Source organism: Chanodichthys erythropterus, chromosome 24 (assembly GCF_024489055.1).
Source record: "Chanodichthys erythropterus isolate Z2021 chromosome 24, ASM2448905v1, whole genome shotgun sequence".
NCBI lineage: Eukaryota > Metazoa > Chordata > Actinopteri > Cypriniformes > Xenocyprididae > Chanodichthys > Chanodichthys erythropterus.
This window is the reverse complement of record NC_090244.1, coordinates 12,754,363-12,765,978: the sequence shown is the minus strand read 5'-3', so window position 1 is coordinate 12,765,978 and position 11,616 is coordinate 12,754,363. Positions and strand designations below refer to the sequence as shown.

Here is an 11,616-nt window from a genome sequence, read left to right as displayed (position 1 = left end):
AAGTTTTTATATATATATATATATATATATATTACACGCACAACCCGAATTCCGGAAATGTTGGGATGTTTTTTAAATTTAAATAAAATGAAAACTAAAAGACTTTCAAATCACATGAGCCAATATTTTATTCACAGTAGAACATAGATAACATAACAAATGTTTAAACTGAGAAATTTTACACTTATCCACTAAATGAGCTCATTTCAAATTTGATGCCTGCTACAGGTCAAAAAAAAAGTTGGCATGGGGGCAACAAATGGCTGAAAAAGCAAGAAATTTTGAAAAGATTTAGCTGGGAGAACATCTAGCAACTAAGTTCAGTGATATCAGGTCTGTAACATGATTAGCTAAAAAATGAATGTCTTAGAGAGGCAGAGTCTCTCAGAAGTAAAGACAGGCAGAGGCTCTCCAATCTGTGAAAGAGTCTGTAAAAAGATGGAATACATTAAAAACAATGTTCCTTAACGTCAAATTGCAAAGGCTTTGCAAATCTCAAATCCCCGCGGTCTTCGGGCCCACAGACGACACTGCATCACTCATCGGCATGATTGTGTCAATGACATTACTAAATGGACCCAGGAATACTTCCAGAAACCACTGTCAGTAAACACAATCCGCCGTGCCATCTGCAGATGCCAACTAAAGCTCTATCATGCAAAAAGGAAGCCATATGTGAACATGGTCCAGAAGCGCTGTTGTGTCCTGTGGGCCGACCATGAACCACAAACTCTTCAGCAGCTGGAAACCTATAACAGGCAAGAATGGGACCAAATTCCAACACCAAAACTCCAGAAACTCATAACCTCGATGCCCAGACGTCTTCAAACTGTTTTGAAAAGAAAAGGAAATGCTACACCATGGCAAACATGCCCCTGTCCTAACTATTTTGAGACCCATAGCAGGTATCAAATTTGAAATGAGATCATTTTGTGCATAAAATGGTAAAACTTATTCAACTAAAATTGCCCATACTTTAAGTAGTTATTAGTTATTCAAATAATTACTGTAGGTTTTTAAATTTCACAACATCTTTTAATGCGAAATTAAGCCAAAAGTAAAAATTAAATTTGCACAAAATTGCTGAAATTAATTCTGATTATATGAACAAATTATGTACGTACTTTACACATTTACTTATAAATATATTCACTATATGCTATATATATTCATTATATTACTATAATGCAACACCATTGTTTTTGGACATTTTTATTGGATTAATAGGTGAAGTAGCACATAAAATGATGGGCATGTGGGGAAAAAAGCAAGAAATAGGACTGGAAAATGATTCAAACTCAATTGTTATTGTTTGCATGAACAGCACAGCTCAATGTGTCGCAGCTACGCCACGGGCCGTCTGCTCAAACTGACACAAATGCTAACAGACTCACCCAGAACTTGACCAGGAAGAAGGCGTTCTGAGGTCCTTTTCCAAACAGCTCCTTCAGCCCACCCTTCTTCTCAGGGAATTTGTCGTAGATTTGACGTATGTCCACTGTCTCCAGAAGCGCGTCGTTGTATGAATAATTCGTCTGGCCGATGTGCACAAACAGATGCTTGTTGTACTGCAGAAAGAGTTGATAATTAGATCAATGCAACATATACACTAACAGACCTTTTTTATATATAGTTTATAGTTTTCACTGAGTTCAAATGCTACTCTCAAATGTTGTTTGTGTCAGTAATGAAGCATTTCAGATTGCATTTGTGAAGCTGTTTCAGGTACGCCCTGAATGTTTGTGTGACTGGACGACTGTATTGAGAATGCGCCTCGTTCTGCGTATAGCTACAAATGCATGATGAATAGCTGCTGTCACGCTAGACCAGAGGGACAAGCATTTCATAGAGATGCTGCCAACATGATAGATTACACAGGTCTGCCGTAACACGGACACAAGACATTTTGATAACCTGTAGGTCACAGGAAGTTCTTCCCAGGTCTCACTTTTAATCTACACATGCTGTTTTGTCTTCATTGTCTTGACTGCAGTCAGATCAGTGCTTAAATAGGACATTCAGCATCGGTCAGCTGATTTCAAGACACTTTTGGATGACTACTAGATCATAATAAGCAGGCTCAGCTGCAACACTTTTTTTTAGTGCACCAGTATTAGAGCTTTGTTCAGTTTGAGCTGAAAATGACTTGTCTTGGGCTTCTGTTGATCATTATCATTGGATTAGGAAAAATGCAGGATGTGACCTTGGTCATCATGACCATTTCTAATAAGACCCAACTGCCCTGCAGCTGCCGTCAGTGGATTTGACATCTAAAACGTCGCACAAGGTTGCTGATCCAAGGCTAAATGCAAAAGCTATTCTTCCACCAAGTAATGTATTTATATTCTCATATTATATTATACTCTCACAAACACCAAGCATATGTGACTCGTGCTGGCAAAGTGAGTCAGAATGCGCACCGGCTAATTTTGAGCTAAAGGCTAAAGCTAAAACAAGTGAAAAATGTCAATTTTGGTCGAAATTAGTTCATTAAGCCCTCGTCTAGCGATCTTGATGCTCCAAATAGCAATTAAACATCTAAAAGTATCATTATTTGTACGTTTTCTGAGAGGAGCACTTTTCCTTCGTCCACGAAAAATACTGTTTCTCTCTGACAACTGGTACATCCGCACAGCACAAGTTTGGTAGCGTTGTAACGCGCAGCATTCCAGCTTTGTGGATATTCATAGTGAATTCTCGATGGTATGAACCAATGAAATGTGAGTTTCAAACTCACGCTGATGTAAACAAAACGATCTTACTCGCACTGACAGATCCGAAGCGCGCGCAAAAAGACGCCTCGGACAGAGCGCGATCCCGATATACACATTTACATAAAATCTTGGCGAGAATTCATGCAAACATTATCTTAATGTAGGTTTGTAACTGTTGGGGAAATACATCTGTAACAAATTAGATCCGTGTGATACAGTATGTCTTAATAAACAGGCTGTCGGTTTCAATTGTGGAATCATATGAAAATATATTTTTTCCTATAGATATGGGTTTTGACTTGATTTGGTGGTACTACCAGGGATTTTAAGGTATGGTTGCTAGATGATTTTGTTTTGGAACCTTCAGAAAACTTTAACTCTACCCACTGAGCAAATTACGTCCAGAAGATGTCTTTTTGAGGTCTTGTCTCAGGTTGAAAAGACGTCCACTGAGGGGTCAGAATGAAAGTTTTTATGACGTCTTTTTTTGACGTCTTCTGGACATCCGATATAGACGAACACGCAGAATCACCAAATTTTTAAGCCACCATCGTGGAGATGAGTTTCTTTAGTTGGGCTCTTGACCCTTGACTTATTAATATTAGTGTTTGTTTGGGCAGATAACTGAGTCATAACAGCCAGACAAGTAAAGAGAAATGATCAGGTGTTGGTTATGGTCTCACATAATCATTATTTGACCTGAATCACTGAACTCATTTAGAGCTCAATCTCTGAGTTAGATTTACATTATTGATTACAGCAGAACTGTGATTCTACAGCACAAGATCAGCTTTATCAATATAATATAAAGGATTTCACATGATAAAATTTTTTTTCTCTTAGGCACACACAGACATCAAGAATCAGCCTGTGAATCTCAATGACGGTGACAAGCAACATATTCTGATCAACAGATCAACTCTGAACATCAGAAAACAAGCTACTAAAAAGTCAGAAAATTTTAAATAGTAAGAATAAAGAAAATCACTAAGACAGTTCAGCTCATAATTTATTCATGAAGCAATGCATGATGGGAGCCATGGGTGAATTTTGATTGGTGGCTCCCAGAATGCACTGCAACATGCTTTTTGATGGTCACCACTGATGAGATTCACGGGCTGATTCTTGATGTCTGTGTGTGCCAAAGAGAAAGATTTTTTTATTTTTTTTTGTTCAGCACACTTTTTCTGAATTCATGTGAATCATATTGTAAAAGCTGATCTTGTGCTGTAGAATCACAGTTCTGTTGTAATCTATAATGTAAATCTAACTCAAAGATTGGACTCCAAATAAGGTCAAATAATGGTTATGTGAGACCATAACCAACACCTGATCATTTCTCTTTACTTGTCTGGCTGTTATGACTCAGTTATCTGCCCAAACAAACTCTAATATTAATAAGTCAAGGGTCAAGAGCCCAACTAAAGCAAACACTCATCTCCACGATGGTGGCTTAAAAATTGTGATTTTTCTCCTTTGGTGATTCTGCTTGTTCGTCTATATCGGATGTCCAGAAGGCGTCAAAAAAAGACGTCATAAAAACTTTCATTCTGGCCCTGAGACAAGACCTCAAAAAGACGTCTTCTGGACGTAATTTGCTCAGTGGGAAAATTGACTTTGTGTAGCTCAGTCATTTTTGTTGGATTCCAACAAATCATACATCACTTTAAAGGTTTTTTACATTTTATAATTATTTAATTTATAACAATTAGGGCTGTCTGTTCGACCCATGGCCTTAGCCCGTAGGAGAAATGGAGATGCAGCCATAGTTTACATGTCACGTTTAAAAATCTAGATGTTCCGATACCCGATTCCGATACCTGAGCTCAGGGTATCGGCCGATACCGAGTACTGATCCGATACCTGGGTGCAGGGTTCTGAACCGATTCAAGGAACGAAAACGAAACCGGAAACGAATGAAATTTTGACCGGAACGTAACCAGAAATGGAAACTGAATCAGATTTAATCGTTTTGACCTGAAACGCTTGAATTTGAAATGGCCATTAACTGGTTAATAACGTTATTTTTTTTGTTCTATTTAATATTTTGAATTGGCAGTCAACCAATCACGAATTCACGCTGACGAATTCGCACTGACTCCGGCTCAGCTGTCATGTCATCATACACACAAATTCTTGCAAGGCTTACTTGATATCGCAGCTGTTAAATATTAAAATACAATCAACCAAACATATAAAACTTACACTGCTCAATTAAATTCTGTAATACAATCTGCCGTCCTGTGACCACCGCCTGACTGTGCTGTTATGTGAAGGTTACGTAATAAATAGCCTAATAGTTTAGCATTCATCTTGAAAATGGAAACAGTGCCGAATGAGAAAGGTAGGCTTCAGATACACTTTAAATTAATTCGTTTAGCATCTTATTTAGTTTTATTTCTAATAAATAACCCTGTTTTTCACTTCTTCGCTGCTCTAAACAGTGGTTGCTTATGGCAAAACAGCACAACTTCCTGTGTTTGCATTCTGAGCCGTGAAGAAGAATTGATTTCCGATTTGCTGTGTTAAGCAAAGATAGCAGGCACAACTAGATATTGTTTAAGAAAATGGTATCGGATCGGTACATGAGTTTAATTACTCACCGATACCGATGCTAGAATTTTTTCTGGTATCGGAATCGGAACAACCCTATTTAAAAATGCGTAGAAAGGCGTCTGTCGTTGCTATGCAACCATGAACTGTGCTCTCCATGATGCAGAGGATAACCCCACAATGATGACAATTGTTATTGTTCTTTCAAGCATTTATTAATAAAAAATAGATAAATAAATAAATTAAAAAATATTTTTAAAAAAAGCAAAGGATAACCCCAACTGATGTCTAGCGCTTGCATCAGCTCTACTACTAGATATATTTATGAAGATGAGAAATATAAACCCGCCCTGTGCAGCTATGATCAGCTGTTTGGCTGAGCTTTCGATGTTTGGTTACAGAAAAAACATAAAGATAACATATTTAAAAAAATGTGCGATTAAGTTGCGATTAATTGCGAGTTAACTCGTGACAATAATGCGATTAATCGCGATTAAATATTTTAAATCGATTGACAGCCCTAATAATATTTTGTATATATAAATATATATTTTATACATATATAATATTATTAAATGATACAATACTTAACAGATCATACAAACGCAGAGCTGCCTAAAGTCATAATTTAATGGTGTTTGCCATGTGATGTTCTTTTCATCTATACAAGTTAAAAATGTAGATCTTCAGTACTGAAGATGTAGAGCAGCTGTATTTTTGAGCAGCAGGTCAAGGCTGCTCTTCTGTCGCTGTCTCTGCAGTAATTCTGGGTATGTGTGCTGACTCACTGAATCTGGGTCCCGCTGATGCTCCAGGAAGGAGGAGAACTCCACCAGCCGCAGTTTAGAGGTGCCGATAGAGCGCCCGTGCCACACCGGCATTGCGGCTGTGAGGGGTGTGGGGGACTCGTAAGCTACACACACAAACACAGCATTTACAAACATCAGTGATATATTACAGCAATAAGACCAAAGCTGTTAAAGGGATAGTTCACCCAAAAATGAAAACTCTGTAATCATTGACACCCTCAAGTTGTTCCAAACCTGTATGAATTTCTTTATTCTGCTGAACGAAAAGATATTTTAAAGAATGTGGGTAACCAAATAGTTGATGGGGTGAGTCAATGATTACAGAGTTTTCATTTTTGGGTGAACTATCCAAACCAAACTATGCAAACTAACACATTCATAAAAGTATAATTAAGTTTCAAGGCATCTATACATACCTGCGATGGCTGTGGCCGTCTGGATGGGGTAATTCTGCTGAGAGAACGGCTTTATACTGAGGAACAAGATGTCATTTTCATTACAGAAGTTGTAAATTAGTTTATAATACATACATTTTACTATGTACAAATTCAGCCACATGTAACTAAATTAGTTTAAGTTCTATATACTTACTCTTGTGAGGAACCAGGCTGCCCTGTTGGCACCTGCCAAATCTAGAAAAGGAAAAAAAAATACAGATGCATGGATATATATTCTTTTGCTTGTCCTTTAAATGGACACTAATGGATTTAAAGTGGGCTGGGGCATCTCTTACCCCTGTCGACCCAGGCAAGGTGGCCCGTGGGAGTCCCGCGAGCCCCAGCCGACTGTGGATGGCCGTGGCGGAGACGATCTGCGCCGAAGACATGGCTGCCATCCTGTTGATCGCATCATTTTTCACAGACTGGTCCTTCAACGACACACATCACAGAAAAGATTTAGCTCCTGCGCTGTTACTGTTATAAACCTCATTCATTTTATTATATGAAAGGTTTCAATGCAGTCCAGCCTGTATTTCTGGTTCAAGGTCAAAGGGTCTCATAATTTCTTTAAATGAATTTGTCTTAAGAACCGACGCCGTGAAAAAGCAGATAAGACCACGATTCTTTAAACAACATAAATGGGAAAAGAGTTTTGACATTGACCTTTGAATTTGAAAATCTGAAGTGTTGAATAAACTAAAAAGCTTCTGGGTCACCATAATGTCGACTTTTTATACGAGCGCTTGGTAATGCATATAGCAGAGGTAAATTGTACGTGAGGAACTCAACGCTGTAAAAAAAAGTTCATTTAATTTGGCATAGAGAGCTTTCTGAGTCACAGATACTAAAACGTGAATTACTGTGAATCTACATAAAAACATGTTCTGTCATGACAGTGTTTGGCATGGTAATGGGTATGTTTGGTCTTGGTGGAATAGATCTGCTATGCTGTTGCTGTACAATATAGCGTACATGAACTACCCGTAGCAGATCTATACAGGTGGAGCTGGGGAAGATGGAGGGTTTCTGAAGCACTGCTGCACTGCTAAGGCAAATGCTACCGAAGTATTTTGAAGTTTGAGCTCGCAAGCTCATTGGTTACTGATACAGCAGGAACCAATCAGATAGATAACGGTGTGGTTACGAGCAGTTGAGTTAAAGGACCTATTCGCCTGCGCCATCTAGAGTTTCATGACAGAACTTTGTATTTAGACCAGCGATATGCCCTCAAATGTTGCCGTAACTAGTAATTATAATAATAACAACTAGTGCTGTAACCCCTCCCTCTTGAAGCGACATCTCTTTTCTGAAGATGTGTTTACTGGTGTGAGGGCGGGACAACCCGTCACTCATATGAGATCGACCAATAGCAAACCACAACCATCCAATCAATTCCTGATGGACAAAATCAAGTCTCATCCTACTTTTTTTTTCCGAGAAGCTGGATATAAGTCAAAATAGGGAAGAAAAGATGATCACAACTTCCGTTTTATGCCAACTTTCAGTATTGTCGATATGAAGTGGTCAGAAATATTTAGCTTTACAATGTATAAAATTGACATTGAGCTGTCTAACCTTTACCCAGCATGCTTTATCGTTCTAGCACACTTGAACCTGTCAAAGTGTATTCATACAAGCAAGTGATGTTGATGGCAGTTGTGATCCTGAACTGTCATTCGCAGTTTAACCACAAGATGCCACAGCTGCTCAAAAGCATGGTCCTTTGACACCCCTCCTCCTTCACAGGTCAGACAATGACAGCATCAGCCAACATGCCACTATGTTGTAAATAGTAAAATGAACATATTTTTTAAGTATTGGTTTTTATGTATATATAGGGTCAGTAAGACTTTTTTTTTTTTTTTAAAGAAATTAATACTTTTATTTAGCAAAAACACATCAAATTGATCAAAAGTAACAGTAAAAACATGTATAATTCTACACACGAATTTATTATTATTTCAAATTAATGCTTTTTTTATTGTTTCCATAAAAATATTAAGCAGCACAACTGTTTTTAACATTGATAATAATGAGAAATGCAGCTAATCAGCATATTAGAATGATTTCTGATAGTGGTTCAACGGATCACAAAACTCATGGTTTCGGATCACATCATGGTTATGAAGTCACGGATCGGATCATTTTTCGGATCAGCAAAAAAAATAAAATAATAATAATTAGGGGTTGGGGGGTAACTTAACTTTGCATTTATTACTTAGCCCACTTTAACTACTCTGATACCACAACAGAAACTACAAGCCTAACTAATACATTATTAAAGGCAAGTGAACCGACTGTAAAAAGAAGAAATACTGTACACCAATCAAGCATAGATAAATGCAACATAAAGTTACAAATAAAATATAAAATAACTGTAGTATTAATTTTCATGTACAGAAACGTGATAATTAAATATACAATGAAACTGTTCACTGTGTAAATGTAATATAGATTAATCTTTGTTAAAGCTGTTTTTTGTTGTTTGATTTACATGACAGACAACAGCAGGTATTTATAGGTTACTGTCACTTTAAGAGTAACCCACACATCCGATAGATACACATCCGATTCCGAATTCTCACCTCGTTCAATAAAGACATAACCGAATGTGTTTACGAGAATACTTGCCGAGAGGGGTATTTTGACTGACATAATGCGTGTATGTGACCATACATATATATATGAAGAGTTCATTTGCAAAAACCGATAAACGCCATTTTTTAAAAAAATGAACTAAGTGCTGTGCATTATTCTCCATATATAGCACGTTCTGTACCCTAAATCCATTTTGTCAGAAGAGCCGGTTTTGCCCACTTTCAGGCATCGCAAGTTCACGTTTTACAGCAGAAGCCGACAAGCGCCCTTGTTTGTGTACAGACAGAAACCAATAATCCGTTTTAGCGAATCAGCGCGCAGTATTCAGGTCAGGTGACAAGGCTTCTAGTCACTTCAAAAAGACGCGCTAGCTGAGGGAAGTTTTATCAAAGCTCACTAAAAGTGATCGAGGATTTATGATTTCGACTCCTGTAAGTCCTTGTACACCATACACGACTTACATGCTGAAAAATTGGTTGTCCTTTTGCTTGTGTGTGTGTGTGCGCACGCGCGCACGTGCGTGTGTGGATTAGTGCGTGTGTGTGTACTTGTGTGCCGATCTGTGTGTGTGTGTGTGTGTTTGAGAGAGAGAGAGCGTGCTTGCGCGCGCGCGTGTGTGTGTGTGTGTGTATGTGTGTGCCGATCTGTTTGTGTGTGTGTGTGCGCGCGCGTGTGTGGGTGTGTGTGTGTGTGTGTGCGTTTGTGTGCACATGTGTGTTTGAGAGTGTTTTAAATGCAATTACTTGGGTTTTGTTTAACTATGAAACATGAAATGTGGAGTTATCTGCTTTTGCCAAAAAACGACTGTTGGAGTTATCTGCTTTTGCTAAAAAACAAACTTTTAATATATATATATAACATATTTTATATTTTAATAATATTTCACAGTTTTACGGTTTTAATGTATTTTTGATCAAATACAACCTTGGTAAGCATAAGAGACTTATTTACAAAAATACTGAAATATTACATATATTTTTACATTAATTAATTTACATTAATTAATATACATGCTAATATTACATAATATTATATATATAAATATATATATATATATATATATATATATATATATATATATATATATCATTTAAAAATTGAACATTAGCCTGTCATTGTACAACCCATAGTAATCCACATTAAATTAAATTAAATTAAAAAAAATAATTAATTAATTAATTTAATTTGTTGATTTAGAAAAATAATTAATTGTATGGTTAAGGCATTTCACAGTATTACTGTTTTAATGTATTTTTGATCAAATAAAAGCTTATTAAAAAAATAATATTGTATTAAAAAACTCATCTATATACATAATAATTTTACATAAAATATTATTTTTTAAACCATTTACTAATATGATTTAAAAACATAGGTTATCAGGCTAAATAATGCCAGTGATCTGAAACTATGCATTGACAATTCTGGATTAGGGTGGATAGATACTCATATATTGTCATACACATAAATATCCAAAGGGGCCACATCTGCCTTTGAGTTTTATGCTGCTTTTTAAATCATGCGTTTGTCCTTGAACAACTTTGCTCAAGCCAAGTTTATCACACATCAAATATTTCGGTGTGTATGCAACGCCTGGCAAATTGCAGTTTCTTCCAAAGCAAACACACTTTTGTGCGAAACAGGAAGGAAACGGACAAACATGCAGAAGAAAAGAAGTTAGCCAGTTGACTGCATACTAAGCAGGGCAGTCACAAGAAGGAAATCTAGGTTACAGACAGCCAAACAGCAGGGCACCCATACACACACACACACCATTCAGTACGGATATGGCCTGAGAAAATACACATATACACACAGAGACTGTGTCAAACACAAGATTGGCATGTACCTTTAGCTTGGAGTGAAATTCTCTGGATTTCCGCCGGGCAAGAACCTGGATATGACTGGAGACCTGGTCACACACACACACACACACACACACACACAAACACAAAAGGAGCATTTTGTAACCATGGAGATGAAAGGCCCCCTGCCATTAGCCACAAAAACATGTACTTTAATTACAAACAGAACATCTAATACAACCTTTCAGATCATTTGTTCAGGAACAAGGAAGAAGCATTTGATCAGCTATTTAATTAGATTTCAGTTTTTAAGTCGAACTGACTTTACAGTAAAATTGTAAAGATTTGCAGTGAATTAAGAGCACAAAGCAACAGGTGTCCGCTCGGTGAAGAACGCTTTGGTAACTAAGGCAGTAAGCCAGTGAGACAACGTTTGGTTGAAGCTATAAACAAAACCTGGCCATCACTGTCACTGTTGTGAATTTACTGGAAAAAACTGTAGTTCAGCCTCGGTAACCAACATTATTTATTTCATGTCATGCTCAGAATTTGAAGCAGCTCCACTAACCTGCTTTCTCGTCCGTGTCTTTCCCGTTCTGAGTTTGATGTATCTGGCGATTAATTCGTTACGACCTGTAAAAGAGAACAAAGAAATGCTCGTTTATATAACCAATATTTATAGAAGAAATGATTTCAG

The 11,616-nt window shown here is 37.2% G+C and overlaps 1 protein-coding gene across 4 annotated transcripts in view; it reads right to left on the bottom strand.

The window, feature by feature from the left end:
- Nucleotides 1-11,616, bottom strand: part of tead1a (TEA domain family member 1a) — a 53,651-nt gene that overhangs the window by 5,993 nt on the left and 36,042 nt on the right. For all 4 annotated transcript variants that reach the window (XM_067379473.1, XM_067379472.1, XM_067379476.1 and 1 more), the window contains 7 exons: nucleotides 11,488-11,552; nucleotides 10,964-11,026; nucleotides 6,810-6,944; nucleotides 6,668-6,708; nucleotides 6,493-6,548; nucleotides 6,056-6,180; nucleotides 1,395-1,568 (listed from right to left, as the gene is read on the bottom strand). In XM_067379473.1, coding sequence (XP_067235574.1) covers nucleotides 1,395-1,568; nucleotides 6,056-6,180; nucleotides 6,493-6,548; nucleotides 6,668-6,708; nucleotides 6,810-6,944; nucleotides 10,964-11,026; nucleotides 11,488-11,552 — 659 coding nt within the window. The remainder of the gene's footprint in view (nucleotides 1-1,394; nucleotides 1,569-6,055; nucleotides 6,181-6,492; nucleotides 6,549-6,667; nucleotides 6,709-6,809; nucleotides 6,945-10,963; nucleotides 11,027-11,487; nucleotides 11,553-11,616) is intronic.